This window comes from Nesoenas mayeri (assembly GCF_963082525.1).
Source record: "Nesoenas mayeri genome assembly, chromosome: 3".
Lineage (NCBI taxonomy): Eukaryota > Metazoa > Chordata > Aves > Columbiformes > Columbidae > Nesoenas > Nesoenas mayeri.
Genome location: NC_137544.1, coordinates 64,137,444 through 64,157,659, shown reverse-complemented (window position 1 = coordinate 64,157,659; position 20,216 = coordinate 64,137,444). Strand labels below are relative to the sequence as shown.

General features: G+C 39.3%; 1 protein-coding gene across 2 annotated transcripts in view; it reads left to right on the top strand.

Annotated features, from left to right (window-relative positions):
* Positions 1 to 361: 361 nt before the first annotated feature.
* The window catches only part of ZDHHC14 (zDHHC palmitoyltransferase 14), a gene marked incomplete at its 3' end in the record, with an annotated part of 106,604 nt that continues 86,749 nt past the window's right edge, over positions 362 to 20,216 (top strand). For both annotated transcript variants that reach the window (XM_080341780.1, XM_080341779.1), the window contains exon 1: positions 362 to 1,156. In XM_080341780.1, coding sequence (XP_080197906.1) covers positions 906 to 1,156 — 251 coding nt within the window. In that variant the 5' untranslated portion in view covers positions 362 to 905. The remainder of the gene's footprint in view (positions 1,157 to 20,216) is intronic.

Sequence of the window (20,216 nt, the reverse complement as noted above, 5' to 3'; positions counted from 1 at the left end):
CGGGGGTTAAGCGCGGCGGCGGCGCCGCCCGGGGCGCGGGGCGTGAGGCGGGGGAGCGGTTCGGCGGGGAGGGAGGATGAGGAGCTGCTGCCGGGGCGCTGGTGTCTGTCGGGGACCGGCCCAGCCCCGGACTGACTCCGGCTCGGGAAAATCTCCTTCGGTGGAGTCGTGACAAGGGGAGAAGGGCCCGCGGGGAGCCCTGCGCTGCAAGGTCTGCGCGGAGCGGCGGCCGCTTCCCGCTGAATTGCGGCTTCAGGAAGAAGAGATCTGGAAGTGTTTCTCGGAAGCTGGAGTTGCAGACTGGTTTCTTTCTTGCCTTTTTTTTTTTTTTTAATGGGTTGTAACGCATGTCTCTGGAGGGAACGTTTTAGGAATGGTCATTTTTAGCAGTGAAATCTGCAGCGCAAAGAAGGATTATAACAAATCTCTATGAATGGTAGACTCGATTGCTAAACTTTGCCTTGACCAACTTCTGACCCTCGGAGAGATCTCTCAGGGTGTGCGTGGGAAGGAGGAAAAAAACCCCACAACTCCCACTTGAAAATAAACTTGAAAAAAGAAAGACTAGTTTTTTTGGACAGCCTAACTGCTTTTTAATTTTTTTTTTTGTCTTGTTTTGTGGTAAGTTGTTTTAAAAAGGATTGTCCTACACAGTTGTTTTGTAACTGGTGGAGGAAGGAAGGATCCCTCTCAAGCATTTCTGATCTGACAGCTTTGGTTTCTGAAGAGTTAACTGGTGGTTGCATGATACACCTATTGCTAGTCTGGTAGTGGACTTTTCGTCTTTTTGCTGTTTTTATTAACTGGGGCTGGTGGAGAGGGTTATCTTGGTCAGAAGAATATCTGCACATACATATATTGTATATATTTTTGGTGGGGTTCTCCCCACATTTTACTTTCTCTTCATGACTCCTGGAGGTGGTAGTGGGCCCATGAAAGACTGTGAATACAGTCAGATCAGCACACACAGCTCTTCGTCTCCCATGGAGTCTCCCCATAAGAAAAAGAAATCAGTTCCCAAGAGAAAATGGGAGGTTTTTCCTGGAAGAAACAAATTCTTCTGCAATGGGAGGATCATGATGGCTCGACAGACTGGAGTCTTCTACCTGACTCTCGTTCTCATCTTGGTCACCAGTGGACTCTTCTTTGCATTTGAGTAAGTGACATTGAAGTCTTCATATCTTCCTTCTCTTCCTCTAGTTATTTATTTTCTGGCTGAAAGCAGGGTAAACATGTTTATCCAGATATCATCAGGAATTCTGACTGAATTCAGCTAATAATGGTTTATATAATTGAAAATATGATCTAATAAGATGCTGAGGGACATATGATCCTGTTTTGGTTATCGTACTGATGAAAAACCGATGTTCGAGAATTAAGGTTGTAATGCTTGTATACTGCAGGTTTTGAGCTCTTGCTGATGTTGGAAGAGGAGTGTAAAACAGCAGGTTTGGGATGGTCAGGAAATGATGTAGCTTCTTGTCTGTCAGTTACTCTGCTGAGAATCAAAACAGGCAGGTGCAAAAATACTGATCTTTTGTTGCAGAACTGAATGCAAGAAAAGCAGTGTCTTTCAGTAGTTCATTAATTGGGCCTATTTTTTTTTCTCTTGAGGTCATTTGATATCTCATAGATAAGAATTCCAAGTTAGTTTTAAAAAACAAAAAAACAACCCTCTACAATTTTGCATGTACCTAGCTTTCCACCACTAGGTAACAGCATGACTTTGTGATGGTAACTTGTATGTGAGTTTAGTCTTAGTTTAAGCTATGTTTGTTTTGGAGTTTGGAATTTTCTTTAAGCAAGCTTCTGATATCCTCCTAGGGCTTTTCTTCTCTGTTGCTCTGAATCTTCAGGAGTCCTTTTCATCTATATAAAATGAAAACAAAGAGACAGCAAATGAGATGTGCTGATTTTTGCACTTATGTTGGAGTGGTTACATTAGCTATGCGTGGCAATAAAGAATTAGGCACATGATATGAACAATACAGTTTGACTTTTGTTTCCTTATTTTCTTTAAAGCACTGAGTACAAAGGTGCTCACGCTGCCAAAACACTAGCTATAGTAATAACTGAATACTTTGAAAAGAGTTAATGCTAATTTACCTGTTTTAAACTATTGTAGCTTGATTTTGTGGTTAGTGTCAGGAAAAAATTCTTCAAAATACATATACAGCTCTGAGTATTTTCTTGAATGGGAACTATTACATATAAGTAAGCTTCAGCACTGCCTCCAGAAATTCTGTTCACTTTGAGTGACACAGTTGAACAACAGAGGTCATTCATTACTTGGCATCTTCAAGAAAGAAGATAGTGACATTAGCAAACCCCAAATTGTGACAGTGAAATGTAGACCATCTTAACATACTGGTAGCAGTAAAGAAGGTAAAAATGCTCACCAGGTAACCAGTGGCTAAATATATATGTGAGCTCAGCAGATACATTGTCTTTAGTGGGCTCCACATTACTTCAGGGGGATTTATTAGTTGTAAATCATATTCAGACACTGTGAAGCTGCTTGAACATCCTTTGAGTAGCTGAAATAGTAGTATTGCATCAGGACTGGGTGCTCATCTCTTTTATTTGCCATGATTTGGCCTGGTTTTGGAAGACTTTTCTGTGTGGGCTGACACTCGCATCTGTGTGCGGTCTCATCATCTTCAGCAGCACTTCTGAAGGCAAGTGCTGACTTCCCGCCAATACCAGAATGTAGATGTCGGATCGAAAAAGCAATGTTTTATAATCATGATTGTAAAACTTATTTAGAAAGCCACCACTTACAGTTTATTTATACGTTTTAATACTGTGATCCTTCAGAGATAAATATTCCCTGCAGCTGCATGATTCAGAACTGCTGAAGCAGGATGAGCTGCCCAAGCTGTTCATCACCTTCTGATTTCATTACTACTCTGAGTTATGTGCTCTACGAAAGTCGAAAGCTGCAACTTCTGTCGTGTTTTTGAGCTTATTTGCAGTGTAACTGCATGTGATGGACAACATTTTTAGTCAATCTACAGCACCTTGATATATAATTGGTGCCTATTCTAACCGGAAGTCTTGAAGCAGGGAAAAATCTTGGGCTTTATATAACTGTATAAATTCTGTGTGTGTGCGCACTGGTCTTGAGTCATTCTTGTATCACTTGCACTCTCCTTTTAAGGAAAATCAAAGTAGGGGGTGGCAATGACATTTCATTTTTATAATAATAAGGTAGATTTTGGTCTTTAAAAAGCACTTGCACTGGAAAATTATTACTCATCCTCTGAAGTCTAATTAAAAAACAAACCTGAAGACTACGGAAATGGTGTCTGTGATGTTTGAACTGCAGAAGGTTGTTATTGTTACAAAGAAAAGAGGAGAACCTCTGATTGAAAAGTGTTACTTTGAAGCAGTTTCTAATTGCATTTTTTCCTGGTAATCTGAAGTTAGTATTTATTGATCAGTTGATAACACCTTGAGTTGTTATAGTGTCACTTCCATTATTTGGCTGATTATGTTCCTCATTAACCAGCTCTTTACAGAATATGACAGAAACGTGTTTCAATCCTTTGAGTACAAATGGAGTAAAGTGATTTCTAAATGGGCATGTGCCTCTTGTGTCTGAACTGTAAGGTCAAACTGTTGTTGAAGAGGAAGATGCTCTGTTTTCTTGGAATTGTTTAGTCTTTTTGCTACAATTGAAATAAGTGATTTTGTTTCCTTTGGTTTTGAAATCTGGAAAATAGGTACTCATGCTCCAAGTCATTCCCTGGTTACAGGCAGTGGAGAGGAGGGTGAGTAGGAAAGAGATGACATTAACAGCTGATTCCTGGGAAAGCATCCTGCTAACACAAACGCTTGTCCTTTATCCTTTTGGCTTTATTCCTCTAATGTAATTTTCCCCCTGTCCCCACACCTCTTCATTTTATTTTACTCGACACCCACTCATCCAGAACTGTATCTCACATGCTTTGGTTTAGTCTCCAGGGGAGAAATACATTTCTCTGAATCAACAAATCCTAGCTCTCCAAAAGCGAACGTATGTCATATGCCTTGACCTGTGTAGCTTTTGACATTGAACCCTGCCTCTTTATATTTATGCTTCTGCACGTTTTCCTACCTACTTTTTCCGGCTCCTGCTTTAAGCTGGTTTTATTCCTTTCTCTCAGTTTACTTTTATCTCTCGCATATTCCAAGTACATCACCACTTCTTCCTTTTATCATTTTACTGTTCTTTTTCAAAGAGGTAAACCAGAATTTGCTTAAATGAAAAACAACAACAAACCGTAAGCTTCCAAGCAGGTGAAATATTTAAAATTCCTGCCTTCCACCCATTCTAAAGGAAGAGAATGCAGACAACAAGCAGTTTTATTTCTGTAACTTGCACATTAAATGTAACATGAGTTATCGCAAGCCCTTTTGGGTCCCAAGAGGGATGCTGTGCTTGAGGTATTCCTAAAAATTATGCCTATTTAAAAATGCTCAAGATGAGGCACCACAAATTACTTAAATTGTCTTTAAAATTTTGGTATGTTATTTTATATTGAAAATATATTTCCTAACTCTAACCTCATGATATTTAGCTGTTTTTCTTTTTTCTTGCAAATTTGGCTTTGTGTTGAACTTTTTTTTCTTTCTTTTTTTCTCTCTCTCCTTTGCCTTGCCCTATTACACAGGCATACATATTTTTTAAAACTATTCAGTGCTCATGTAGAAGTAGCTGCATGAAAAGCCTGGAAAACAAATTCCTTTTCCCAGAGCAAAGATAGCATCCATAATTGAAGGGCAGATCTCAGTGCTGTACCTAGCCAGTTCAACCACTGTATTTACATATGTGCAAAGTCTTTTATTGGTACAATAGAGGCAAAACTAGGGCACTGCTTTTATTTAGCTAGATACATGTACCCAAAAGAGAAAAGAACAGTTTATGCTTATGGTCAGGGAACATGTCTACACCTGATCTCCTTCAGTCTAGCCAGGCAAATTAAACGTCCTGTGAAAGGTGGGTTTAAGTGAAGATGCCAACTGAACTGAGTTGACTCAGGCACAGTCATGTTTTCTTCTGTCAACTCAGTTGCAGGGTGAGTAGCTCTGGAAGAAGGTTGGAGCAGATGGTAGGATGCCGGAAGGGCTGAAGCAGTACAGCTCTTTTCTCTGTAAATGTGAGTCAGAGCCCTGTCACTTCTGATACCATTTGACACTTGCACTGATTCAATGAACTAGAGATTTTTATTTTTTTTTTTTGAGCCAGTTAAATCTTGATTTTTGTGAGCATTTGTCTAACTGTGCTGTCTTTCCAAAAATGGATGTTGGAAAAGTATTTAAACTGAGACTGTTCATGTGCATATGCATGTACAAATCATTGCTTTCCATCGGCTCTTGCAGTTGCTGGCAACCTGCTCCATGCCTCCCACTTTGAAAACCAGTGTGACTGGAGGACATCCATGAGTCACGCTTCCTAGTGCAGTGTAGATTGTTCAATATTGAATTTCTGTAGCTCTGTGGCAAAGTGGTGTAACTTGCTGCTCACTGTGACAAACCTCTGTGTAAACACTGATGTTAGTAAGCTGAACGTTTTCATTGTGGTATTGACAACCATCTTCATCTTACAGCAAATATTTTCTGGTCTTGCAAGAGGTGTATTCTTAGTGCAAGGTCGTGTTCCAAGTACATAGAATTAATCTTAATTCATCTGCCAATCTCCTGTATCTTTCTTGCTCTGCTCTTAAGATGAGTAGGTTACTTGCATCTCTTGATGACCATGCCCTTAAACTACGAGTTCCTTAAAAGGAAGTGCCACCAATCTGACTTCAGCTGTTAAAGGCTGGTATAAATTTGTAGCGTATTTCCTGCTGAAGATGTCAAAATGGATTTTAATGCAAAAATCATGGCATATAAACTAAAATGATTGTTCAACAGATAACTGCATCTTTTTCTACATGGAAGGCAGTAGGTGCCTAATATTGCACACTGAATGCAGTGATGAGGAAGTGTTTTTTCCCCCAGTTTTCTTTGTTTTTTAAAAAAGCCCTGTCATTAAAACTAAATCGGAGCAATATTCCAGTTTCTCATTTTGCCATATTACACTTCTATGATAACTCAGTGAAAAAGACATGGAATACAGTCAGTCACATCTTTTGGGGTTACTTTTTGTACTGAGTTTATATATAAATATATACCAAATGATATGGCAAATTCTGGAGGGATGGTATGCATTCCAACTAGATGCTGTATATTCTTTGCAATTAAGTTACCCTGATAATGTTAACTGTCAGAATCAAATATCTTTCAGGTACAAAGTATATCTAATACTTTTTTTTTGTGACAAGGGATTTTTGTTTCCTTGGTCATTAAAAGGTTTACTTAATTCATCTCTTCTAAGTTTCCCAGTGATCCATGCAAGTATGTCTGCTGAAGTTTCTCACTGGTCAAAAGGGAATAGATTTTACTACCCTGTCTTGAATCACAGAATGTTAGGGATTGGAAGGGACCTCGAAAGATCGTCTAATCCAATCCCCCTGCTGGAGCAGGAACACCTAGATGAGGTTAAACAGGAATGTGTCCAGGTGGGTTTGGAATGTCTCCAGAGAAGGAGACTCCACAACCTTCCTGGGCAGCCTGTTCCAGTGCTCTGGCACCATCACTGTGAAGAACTTTCTTCTCATATTTAAGTGGAACCTCTTGTGTTCCAGTTTGTACCCATTACCCCTTGTCCTATCATTGGTTGTCACTGAGAAAAGCGTGGCTCCATCCTCGTGACACTCACCCTTTAGATGTTCATAAATATTAATGAGGTCACCCCTCAGTCTCCTTTTCTCCAAGCTAAAGAGACCCAGCTCCCTCAGCCTTTCCTCATAAGGGAGGTGCTCCACTCCCTTAATCATCTTTGTTGCCCTGCACTGGACTCTCCACCTCCCTTCTAATACACCCCAGGATGCCATTGGCCTTTCTGGCCACAAGAGCATGGTGCTGGCTCGTGGTCATCCTGCTGTCCACCAGGACCCGCAGGTCCCTTTCCCTTATGCTGCTCTCTAATAGGTTGTTCCCCAACTTATACTGGAACCTAGGGTTGTTGCTGCCCAGATATAAGACTCTGCACTTGTCCCTGTTATATTTAATTAAATTTTTCGCTGCTCAACTCTCCAGCCTGTCCAGATCTCACTGGATGGCAGCACAGCCTTCTGGCGTGTCAGCCACTCCTCCCAGTTTGGTGTCATCAGCAAACTCGCTGATGGTGCACTCTATTCCCTCATCTGAGTCGCTGATGAATATATTGAATAGTACTGGTCCCAGTACCGACCCTTGAGGGACTCCACTAGATACAGACCTCCAACTAGACTCTGCCCCGTTGACCACAACTCTCTGGCTTCCTTCCTTCAGCCAGTTCCCAGTCCACCTCACTACCTGCTCATCCAGACCACACTTCCCTAGTTTAGCAGCAAGGATGCTGTGGGAGACTGTGTCAAATGCTTTACTGAAATCAAGATAGGCCACATCCACTGCTTTGCCATCATCTGTCCACCTGGTTATTCCTCATAAAAGGCTATGAGGTTGGCAAAGCATGACTTCCCCTTGGTGAAGCCATGTTGACTGTCCCTAATGACCCTCTTATCCTTGATATGCCTTGAGATGGCACCCAGGATAAGTTGTTCCATCACCTTTCCAGGAATGGAGGTGAGGCTGATCAGTCTATAGTTATCCAGGTCTTCCTCCTTTCTCTTTTTGAAGACTGGAGTGACATTTGCTTTCCTCCAGCCCTCAGGCACCTCTCCCACAACTTTATTGAGCAGGTATATCAGTTTAAACTTTTAGACTTGATTTGAATGAATTATATGATATAAATTGAAATCCTTTTACCCAGAAACATACTAATAGCATTTGATAGTAGGTTGTGCATCTTGACTTTTCAAGGGTAGGCATATTTATTTGGAAATGGATAATGATTAAATGCTTCGTTTTTCAGAGTAAAATTCTGTGATGACAACAGAAGGGTTTTGGAAGTCATACCCTCTTTAGTTCCCCTGAAACTGCAGAGGCTTTTTATGGTTTTGTAATGCTAACCCCTTTTCCAAAATAACTGTTAAACAGCTTCTATTTGTATGAGTTGGGGTTTTTGGTTTGGAGGTGCAGGGTTTTTTTTTGTCTGTTTTCTATTCAGCTTAGTTGATGGTCTTTATCTACTGTTTCATGTAGAAAACAAGTTTTGAACATAATTTTTCATCTTTTAATTTACTCCTTTCTCACCTATAGTTCTACTTGTATTTCCACCTTTTCTTTTCGGAGGTGGAAGGAAATGAAAATAGGGAGTATAACAGTGTGAGAAGTGATGTTGGCTTCTCAGATACCACGTCCACTCAGGACCTGTAGGGAATCCCTGTGTAGCTGTGGACCGTCGGCACATGTGCCTGTTCAGAGTGAAATGTGAATGTTTGTGGTTGTCTTTGCCTGATGCCACCTCAGCCCCTTGGAGAAAGAGGGGAAATTTCATCACAGCCTGCTGAGAGAGTGATTTTCTGCTTTCACCATAGCTCAGCACGGTTGTTGCAGATAGGTGTAAATTCTCCCTTAGGATATTTGATATCCCTTCTAGAATGTGGGGGAAAAAAGGTAATTTCAAAAGTTTGGTTGAATAGACTAGGCTATTTTGGTTGGGACCTACAACGATCATCTAGTCCAACTGTCTCACCACTTCAGGGCTGACCAGAAGTTACAGCATGTTATTAAGGGCACTGTCCAAATGCCTCTTAAACACTGGCTGGCTTGGGGCATCCACCACCCCTCTAGGAAGCCTGTTCCAGTGTTTGACCACCATCTTGCTAAAGAAATGCTTCCTAAGGGATGGAAAAAATATTTGCTTACAAACATCTGGGCTTATTTGTAGATTCAGTAGAAGCTGAAATGCTGAAATTTGATCTGGACATTAAAAATATAAATTCCTTTTTAACAACAGTTATACCTTTTAGGCAGTTAAAAATAACAACACAAAGCCTTTTATATTGCCTTTTTAAATGGGAAGAGTATCTCCATTTAGTGCAGCATTAAACTGTTAGTTGTAACATTCAAGTGTGAACTAATTATTGGAAAGTGAAGATGACGGCAGAAGAGGAGAAAGCTGAGAATATTTTTAACTTTCTAAGCTGTGTGATTGTTTCAAAATAGCTCAGTCAAAAACCCCATTGGCTTAAAATACTGGGACACTTTGAAAAATTGCTTGAACTATTATAATAACTTTATCTAGGAAATTTTTGTCATCCTGACTGATGATCCTTTAAGTGAGGCTGCTGTAGCTGATGATCACTTAAGTTTCAGGCTGCCAGTAAACGCTTGTACATGTCAATGCTGCTTGTCTTTCCTTTGGCAAAGCTGATGGAAAAGGGGAAAAACCCCCTGAAGTTAGCTGGAGCTACTGGTGTTTGTTAAACTTTATGTAATTACAGACTATTTTTTTCAGAACTTAATATAAAACCTGTAAAGTGGTTAAACTTTTTCCAAAGTAAAGCAACATACTAAAATGAAGAAATCAAGATAAAGTCTATGTATAGTAACCAAAAATAAAATTCTGTTCATATTTCTCACATTGCAGAAGTATTAAATGTTACTGACATAAAATGTACTTAGGGAAGGAGGCTGAAGTCTTTTGGAGTTTGTTTTGTGTAACACACACCCTGTCCCTTAACCCTGTTGTACATATTCATAGTAGAACTCCTGTCAGTACTGCAGTTACCAGGCAAAGGGAGCTTTGTATTTGCAAAGCCCAACCATGGGATTTCTGCAGTGTGCATTAGTGGAGATCTTACTCAACTACATTCCAGAACATTAACTACGAAGCTGACAATGTGCTGTAGTGCTATATGATTATTCAGCTTCTATATCCCCCATCACTTCATTTTCATCAGTGTCCGTAGGGTTTATTCAAGTTACTGTAGCTAATGAGGTCTTACATAATGAGCTTGGCTAATGAGATCACAGCTGGTTTTGTTTTATGTTTTTCCACTCCTGCTGTCCCCTTAAGTTGCTTACTGTGATAAATACTGGCAGCGTGCATTTATTGTGGTGAATACGCAGTCAGGTCAGCTTCTTCTTTAAGTTTTACTCTTATTTAGAAAAAAAATTACAAGACAGAGATTAAATAGAATACTGAAAATTAAATTGATAACTGAGAACCTGAACTCAGAAGTTAAGATATACATAACATCAGCTGTTTGTGAAGTACATGTTATAGTTTAAGTGCAAGTTAACACTTACATGGTCTGTATTGAGAATATATGAAATAAATTTGTGGGTTTTAGTGTACGTTTCTTATACATATGATCGATATATATATATATTAGTTCTTAAGAGCAGGGAGCATACATACTAGAATTTATTATTATTTTAACATAAACCCTCAGTATATTACTAGAAGTCTTGAATGTAGATTAAAAAAACATTGGCAGAGATCAGAAGCTTTTTTTCCACTGCTAGGAAAAGGAGCACTAATGCAAAACTTATGTTTTTGATTGTGATAAATGTTGTGTACCCTCTTTTTTGAGCTGTCTGGAAATCAGGAAATTGCAGTCCTGGTCTTGTGTATTCAGTGCACTTGTTAGGTATCCCACTGGCCATGTTTCAGGGTAGAAACAAATGTCAGACTAGCCTGTACTGAAATTTTGCTGGCATGCTTTTTTGTGCTCATTGTATGGGTTTTCATGGCACAAATATCTATGCATGTTCCATAGTAAATACTGTTATATTGGCAAAAAAAGGACTTCATAGTGTTGAATTAGAATGTGGAAGAGTTATAATTTTGCCTAGTTTGGAACTCTGTAAAGCAGTTAAAAGCACTATGAAGAAAAGTAAAGGCTAGAATAGCGGTGACATATCTCTCATCAGTATTGCAACTCTGTAATAAACTTGCTTCTTGTGAATGTGTTTTCTTTAGAGCTGAAGATCATAATGCTCCTGTATAGTGAAAAAATACAATGTTTGAGATACTTTTATTGTTCAACATGATTTGAACTGCTTCCAGGGCTGGACAGGCATCAAGTAAGCAAACAGCCACGTAAACTTTGTCATTAGTCTGAGTAGACTGGTACATGAAATGTGTTGTATGCTGTGGTGTAAAAGACTGGAGTGCACTGTGTAAAGGCTATAATCACTTCTGGTTTGTGTCAGTGAATTAGCCTGGAGAAGGCTCAAGGGGCATTTTATTAAAGTAACTACTTGACTGGGGAGGCAAGACAAGGTGCAATGGACACTTTTCTCAGCTTTCTTTCACTTATCTGCTGTTCCTCACCAAGCTTTGCCCTATACTATCCATCTGGCTTTTGTTGAATTATATTTAGCATTTTCTTATCATGTTTAAATGAAGTCAATTTAATCCAGAAGAATGTTTCTGTATACAGTTGTCCCAGTAGTATGATGTGTTCATCAGTTTGTCTGTCTCTCACTTAAATTTTGTGAACTTTTCTTTCCTTCCATCTAATCTTCCTAGCCATTTGTTTACTTTCAATAGACTAAGAGCACTGTTCTTGTAGAAGGGATGGGGAAGCAATAATGAAGAAGTTGAAGGACTTAGTTTTCTTGTTTCCATAGTCATAAGGGATGAGAATACAGTTTTTTCCTGTGATCTGCATTTTATTTGCCTGTATCATTGTGCAGGTATGTAAAATCATGGGTTCTGTCTCCCAATACTTGATGCAGATCAAAATGTTGTTTGGATTCTGCAGGTTGAGCTTCCTCCTTGAGCCTCCTATGTGACAATATTAGCTTCAGACCAACTCTTGCAGCTTAGTAGATAGTCCAGCTTCTGGACTCCTAGACATAAAGGTTGAAATGGTTTGTCAGAAAAGCCCCTAAAGCTGGATTTTTTTATCTTTGAGGAAGAGAAATACCCTGGATATGTCAGATTAATCCAAACTTCATTTAACATTGATTTGCATAAGAAATAAAAGTGTAAATAATTCCAGTAGGACAGGTGTCCAGTTTTGGATTACAAATTGAAAATAGAAGAGGAAAAAGCTTAAATGAAATAGCATATTTTATCTAAGTGAAATATATCTGGATCTCTATGTTGCTATAGTATCTACCGCTGCTGAGTTCCTCTGAGGCTGGTGGAAGCCAAAGGGGCATTTCCCCATACCACATATTCAAAGCACTGTGAAAACAAATCTTATGGACTAGATGACTTTTAAAGATCCCTCCCAATCCAAACTATTCTATGAATCCCTTCTCCCAGTCCTCAGATGTTACCACTTTTGACTGGCTCTCTTGTTTTCCCTACCCAATGGTGAACCACTTGAGGGAGTTCCCTTCCTGCAGAAAGCTTATCCTTCCCTTCTGCCCACACAAGGGAAAACTTTCTGCTGTTTCAGATCCCTGAGCTGAATCCCTGAAAATTCAGAAAAATGTTATTACTGGTTCAAGGGAGGAAGTGGGGAAGCGAGAGGGAGGAGACTGTCAGATCATCTCAGCTATGATTTGAAATTGTACCTGAGCTTGAGGAAACTTGTTGATGTGTGGTCTTGGTTCATTGTTTGGCATCTGTGAGGGCACAAACAGAATATCATTGGGCTTACTGGATTACTCTTTAGTTGCTTAATGAGAAACTAAAGAGTTTTGACTTCTTAACCATATTTTATTTCTGAAGTAAATGGATTGTAGGTTACAGAACTTAAACTGCAGCATCTTTCAAATAACACATTACTAAGTGCTCTTTAGCTGTTTGTCTTTGTTTTTTTCTGTAGTTTTTTTAAGAAAGATACTATACGCAATTCTGTAACATAACACGGGTCAGTAACTGAAGCATCCATGCGTGTGTAGTCTCTGTTACCCATATCCAGACTGCAGAGCCAATGTGTTTTATTGTGTTTGATAGCAGAGCCCATGGAAAAGCTGCATGAACCTTCTTCACTGTAGCTGGTATAAAAACAGCAGAGTTAGCTCAAAATATGCTAAACTGAAGCAGGAAAGGAGTTTTCTTAATCCTTGTCATTTCTCCTGTGCTTCATCTGAGAGAGCAAACAACACAGGGAAATTGCCTGTTTCTTCACAGTCCCATTCAGGTACTTACTTGGGTGTTTTTTTGTTTTGTTGGTTTGTTTGGCATTGTAAATGTTTTATGTTTAAACTTAGGAGGATGAAGGAAGATTCATAAAGCAGTTAATGGAAAGCTGAACAGCCTGCATGCAAGAGGCAGTTGGAATGGATGTCTCTATTCACAGTGTGATAAAAGAATTGGCCTTTAAAATGATTTTGTGAAATAAGCCACCTAAAGCTAATCAGAGCAGAAGGAACTGTCTGTAGAGCCGAAGATGGGGAAGAAGTTGCGGACTGAATTCTGACAGAGATTAATCTAATTCAATATAAGACCTTGAAAGGATAATAATTCTTTTACATCACACTAAGCTCAGAAGGCTCTCTTCTCTTCACCTTGCGTTGCAGGGTCTTTGAGACTTCTCGTCACTGATGTGAGTCTTCATTGCCAGAGTAAAATATGTTTGTTTGTTTGTTTGTTTTTCTCTAATGTAATGAACCCCAGACATTTTTAGGATCAGGCTCCACTGTGCACTGTTTTTTAATGCTAGTCCTTGCAAGTCAGAATCTCATTTCCAGTACCTGAGTATATCAAAAGAAGGGTGTTGGGGACAGAAGGACATTTCAGAGGAGAGCTCATAAAGTTTGGATGGGATAACGTAATCTTGCTTTTTTGCTCAGCTCATACTCAAGAGGTGTTTTGGAAACAGGCAATTGGCTATGAATGTGAAAAGCAAAACAGATATGGGAAAAACAGCTGATATGCTTGGATCCCAGTACATGAGACTGTTGTAGGCTGACATCCAGCTCGATTGAAAGGTAAACATGCCCTTCCCAATGCACATACCTTTCTATTATTGCATCCTAGAAAACTTTAACCAACAGTTAAAGTTGGTAAATGGTAGTCTGGAGTTGCAGTGTTACCCAATGGTTGACTGTTCTTGGCAAAAGTAAGTTTATTTTCTGTTCAGAAACATTTTTTTTTAAGTAGTTGTTGGCACTAACCCTTGCTGTTGCAACAAAGGCATGGCCTTTGTGAAAGGAGCACATAGGTTTATAGGTTTTTAGTTCAATATAAAAGCAGCGACATTTGTTGCAAAGGTAATTCACTGTTATTGAAATAACACTGTCACTGAAATAAGATTTTAATTTGAGCTTTATTACAGGTGTTCTTTTTGACTGCAAACTAAAGGTCAAAGATTTAGGGAGCATGCAACTTGTCACTGAAGTTGATCCGTACAAATAGGAGAGTTGCATGTTATTCATTCAGAATGAGTGCAGCCCTAGGCCAGCCATGTTTGCCTTCATATTCTGAATGATGAAAAGACTGACAGTTTTGGAAGATTGTTCAATGTATGCAGAAGAGTTGGGGGCAAGGGACGAATGAGGCGTGGGGAGGAACTGAAGTATCTGCTGTAGTATTTGCTTCTGGAAATTAATTTCAGTTACTTGAGGGACAGCTGTTTTGCATCCATGTTTAGTTAGTACCTATAAGTAACCCTGTAATAACATCTGATATACCTACTGCATTTTTAAGTTATTATTGTATCCAGTACTGTAGGCAGAGTTGGACAGCACAGCAAGATACTTAGGTTACACTACACTCTACGTTACCTATGCATGTTGTGTCCTACCAATATTTCTTTCACTTCAGAGGCTGAAAGTGAAAAATAAACATATGAAAAAAATAGTTGTGAATAGGTGTGAGATGTTGAAATGGCTGGAAGTCCTAATTCATCAGCGCAGAATTAAGAACTCTGGGAATGACAGCATGGTGCATAAATCTTCATTATATGAGTCCTTTGGAGTTTGGTTATTTATATATTTTTTTTAAGAGCAGATCAGAACAGGGAGCTGTTAAGGACAGTAATACCAGTAGCTCTAAGGTTATAAAATCTTTGTGTGTGGTGTTTTCTGTTGGTTGGTTGGTTTGTTTTTTTTTCAGTCCAGAAGTAGCTATTTGCTTACTGTTTCTGATTTCTCTTGTGCTAATTTTTCATGACAGGGAGGCTCTGTGGCTCTGGCCAAACTTGTTCTTTTTTACTTCCAGTGCCACGATGATGCGGTAAAGACCCAGGAGACAGGCTTGCAGATTACATATAGAGGAGATAGTGGGTTGTTCTGAATTTTTGTTATAAATAGGCAGGAGTCTGCAAGTATGACAGTCTTTCAAAGATGTATGTTGTATTGTCTTCATAGAAGTCCAATATTGACATTTGCCCAAGCACAAGTCTTTTGTCTGTGCTAAGAACTTGACTTTTATCAAGTAAAATCTCTGAAACCTCTGCCTTTGCCAGGCATGCCTCTCTGAGGGCATAGCAGAACAGTTTCACTGAAATCACAATTTTGAGCAATACCAGCCTACCGAGGAGTTGAGTAACACAACTCCTCCTGGGAGCTAAGCTCTGCTCTGTGAGGCTGCATTCACCTGTGGCTACAGGCAGCAGAAATGAAGAAACAGTGTACCGGCCTCATTCACTGCACATCTTCCAGTTTCTACAGTCTCCAGTTCTGTGTATTATTATTTTTATTAGACAGAAGTCATTTTCACTTAAACCCTGATTTATCTCCAGAGCAGTTCCACCCACAGCTTTAAGTGAAGCAGGACTTCTCAGGGGCTATGTGGCTTGAAACCAAAAGCTCTGTCATAAGGCATATGATGGAGGAAGGAGAGCCTGACAGAAGGGTGTCAAATTTAATTTCTATAGGCATGCTGATATTTTATTTCATTTTGGCAGTCTTGAATGTAGCAATCTTGCAGTTTGTTTTAGCATAGTTTTTCTGTGTGTAATTATTAGACCAATAAGTTCCCAACCAGGCACTATTTCTATTCTTTTCCACACACTCCCTTCCAAATCAAGGTCATCCCTTTTTTCCTTTTTCCTTGTATGTGCTTACTCTTTACCATTATGTTCTGTGGACTGATGCTTCTTCCTTCAACACTTTTCAGAGAGCTATAAGGGGCAGCACTGCCTCTTTCTTCTGCTCAAGACAGCTTTTGAACTTGTTGCGGGGATGGGAGATGTAAAGGCAAAGCGCTTAATTCATTTTGTAGTAGTGGAGTAGTCTTGCCCTGTTCTTATTTTCCCAAGTCTTGCAGATAAGTCTCAAAGTTGTGCGGGAGAAGAATGGACTCCAACAACTCTATGAGAGTTAGAAACTGAAGCTGCTTAATGCAAAGTTTGATCAGGTTGTATAGTCTTTAACTGCTAATTTTGTAGTTACATTATTCATACTTGGATATTACGCGCTGCTTACATTTCTCTAGCTAATACATGATTGGTTGCTATCTTAGACACTCATCACCTCCTGTGTCTTGCCACAAACTACTTTAATTCCTCATTCTCCTCTTGCTACATCAACTTTCTTCCCCATTCTCTGTGGTCAAGGACTTTTCAATGACCCTTCACTTGTGCCTTAGATCAGCTCGATGCAGTCTTGCTCACTGCACGGATATCCTTTTGTTTCCAGAAACGATTCCACAAAGTTGATTTTGTTTTTCTATGCTACTCTAATTGAGGAGGGAAGCACTACAGATGTGAGGATACTACAAAAGAAGAGGTGCTGTGTGCTTTTTACAGAGGGAGGTATTTGTTTGCCACTATTGAGTTAACTTTCACAGTGCTCATGCTGTGGGTGACTGGCAGAAATAGGGGAAGGTTCAGAGATGCTCTTTGCAGGCAACAAAGTACAACTGAGAATGAGTTACCAGGCCTTGACAGAAATATTTCTGCATGGGGGGGTGCTACTGTTCTGCACAAGAGGGTCTTGACATAAAATCTGTCTTTAACATTGTATATAATACGCTGTATAGAATACTTGCTTAAGTATGTCTAAATGTTGCTTGCGTAGGAATTACTGTAAGAAGGAACAATTTATAACCCTAAATACTTGTTTTGCTTTTCAGTTAAGTTTCTAAGCAAGTTGTGTATGGGGAGCTACTTGATTTGAGTACATGTCAATAGTCAAACTTGTGGAGTAGCAAAGTAACTGGTGAAACTGCCTTGCTCCTGGTGAAACAGAAATTCACAGCAAATTTAGATTGGTGGAGTCCATGGTATAATAGTATTTAATGCAGACAGTTTTCATTTTGTGATCACTTTATCCATGCGCTTTCTTTACATTTGCAAAAGAACAATCTTTTAATGCTTAAGGCACTACTCTTTACAAGGTAATGTACCACAGGTACTTTGGTATTTAGGCATACCAGCCCTATATTGACTGTTTTTATTTTTGTACTGTAGAGCTTCAGAACCTACTTTATTATTTGTGATTACTTCTGACTTAATTTTTGTGTTCTAATTCTGACTGATGGCTTTCATTTTTGCTTTTTATATGTTAGCATTAAATATTAAATATTTTCTGGTTTGAAGGTGCAGAAAACTTACCGCTCCTTCAGCTTTGGTCAGACATTATAGCTCTAAATTTATTTTCAGTTTGTAAGATGACTCCACCTTCTGATAGCTGTATTGACTGAAGTGGAGTAAAGTTCATTTGCCTGTGGAGGAAACAGAAGAGATCAGATTGGTTTTCCAGTAACAGTGTTGGTCTAGTTTGTGTGAAATAAGGTATAAATAACTCAAACTAGTGTTTAACTATATGTGATAGTTATAAAAGACTTAGGTGTTGATCAGACTACAGGCAACTCAGGGGCCTGTGCATGTATGTGACAGATATGGTGAGTGATAATTTTTACTTCAGTACAGATTTTCCTCAGCTGTGTTGTTCAGCAGGCACAAAAACTAGTTAACACTAAGCAGCTGGCAGAAAAGAGAAGCAAAACTTTGTTATTTATTATTACACTATGGCTTGGGGTAAAATTTTTGCAATAAGATGGACACTGTCTGCTTCCTCAGCTAGTTATCAAGGCTCCCTGCCATCTCAAGTTTATTTTCCTTGCACAAAGCCTGGGAAAAAAGATGAACCTTGTTCTGAAGGTCAGTGTGTCCAGCTGTCTTTCTGAGCAACAGGAGTGAATGCATTTCAGAACTACTGACCCTTCATATATAATACTGTGCCACTGGCTGCCCTCATTTAAAGCAAGAACCCTCAGGACACTGGGTAGAATTCAGCAGTTGTGGAAATGAATGAGAAGGGTGTCTCCCTAAGGCAGCTGAATGTAATCTACTCCTGTTTTGGCAGGTTCTACTGGAATTTTATTTAACCAAAAAATCATCCACAAACCAACCTCCTTCTTTATTTGATGAAAACAGTTTTAAAGGGACTGTGTTATTCTTACGGAAAGTTATCAATTAAATTTTAGTACTATTTGTGACTTAGTTTGAGATGGGAGGCTGGCTTTTGGGAGAGCTTCAGTAGTCATCTGCATCTGTTTCTTTTGATCTCATGTTGTGTTTGTGAACACAGCTGTGTCATGTGAACACAGCTATGTCACCAGTTCAATAAAGGTGTGGCTATGGAGTAGAATTTGACACATGGTGGAATCTTTCCAAAGGAGAAGATGGTCAGTGACAGGTGCAGCCCTGGTAATATATTTGCTCTTTTTGGTTGAGGACAAATGTGCTAGGTTCTTTCCCAAGAACTACCTGAAATGTAGTTGTGTTTTAGAAATGTGGTTTGTAGCACAATTCATACTATGAATTGGAGGCCAACTCCAAGGTCTTGTTTATTATAGCCAAAAATATATTTAGGAATGCACTGTATTTTGAGATGGTCTCTTCCCAATTTTTTTCTTTAGACTTTTTTTTTTTTTTCACATGCTCATGCTTTACGTTATTCTTCAGAAACTCTGTTTTCAGTTTGTACTTCACTAGTAGGACTAACCTAGTCAAATTAAACTCTTTAGAATAGTATATTTCTCTTTGTAGCATTGCTTGCTTAGGTGCAGGATAAAAATTCAGCAAATTATCTGTGCTCTATGTTGTGCAAAACAACAATAAAAAACTTTAAAGGGAAGTCTGTTGGGGACAAGTGGACTTCTCTTTCAGTGGTATTGGCATTACGAATCTATGCAGAAACCAGGTTAGATCAGATTATTCTTTCCAGACCTGAATAATGATTTCAATGAAGTGAAATCTTAGCATGTTTGGAAGAGATCACATACAATGCTTATGATGTGTACAGAAAAAAAAAAAAAAAAATTAAATGCTGTTACTGTGTGCTTGTTTTGACTGGGATAGAGTTAATTTTTTCCATAGCAGCTAGTATGAGGCTGCACTTGTATTTGTGCTGAAAACAGTGTTGATAACACAGGGATGTTTTAATTGTTCCTGAGCAGGACTTGCACAGGTCAAGGCCTTTTCTGCTTCTCATACGACCCCACCAGCGAGGAAGCTTGGGGTGCACAGGAAGTTGGGAGGAGACACAGCTGGGACAGCTAACCCCAACTGGCCAAATGGATATTCCACATCGTATGGCGTCATGTTCGTTATATAAAGCTCGGGGAAGCACGAAGGAAGGGGGATATTCAGAGTGGTGGTGTTTGTCTTCCCAAGTAACAGTTACATGTGATGGAGCCCAGCTTTCCTGGAGATGCTGAACAGCTGCCTGCTCATGGGCAGGAGTGAATGAATCCCTTGTTTTGCTTTGCTTGCGTGCATGGCTTTTGCTTTACCTATTACGCTGCCCACAAGTTTTCTTACTCTTGTGATTCTCTCCTCCATCCTGCTGGGACTCAGTGAGTGGCTGTGTGGGGCTTAATAGCTGACTGCGGTTAAACGATGACATACTATAGGTGTAAACTATTGCTGTAGATCAGAACTGACATGTGTTTAATTACTTGCACATATGTTTTTTATTTCTGTTGTTTTTTGCTGGAGACCTCTGTCTGCTTATAGTCCTGATTGTGTTTAGGATGATGTATAAGGGCAATGTAATGAAAGATGCTGTCTTCCCTTGAGTATTGCTTTCCTCAGAATAGATAAGTATGGTTGTTAAATTGAGAAATGTCTTGACTTTTTTAATTTCCATTTTCTGAACTTTTTCCTTTTATTTCTCCCAAAATTAGAGAACCTGTCAGTAAAACTATCAGTTTCTTCATCACAAGAACTTTGTCCTTCTCTTCCCCTTTCCTCTCAGGATCCCTGGTACCTCAAAAAAGGTTGGGATTTTATCCAGAGAGGATGATGCTGAGAGAGTTATGGTGATTGCCTTTGGATATGTAGAAGGATGATAGTAAATGCTCCTCCACATTGTTTGGGATGTGACAGGAAGTTCTAACTTTAAGTAGCAGCAGAAAGTATTCACGTTAGAGGTTAGTAGAG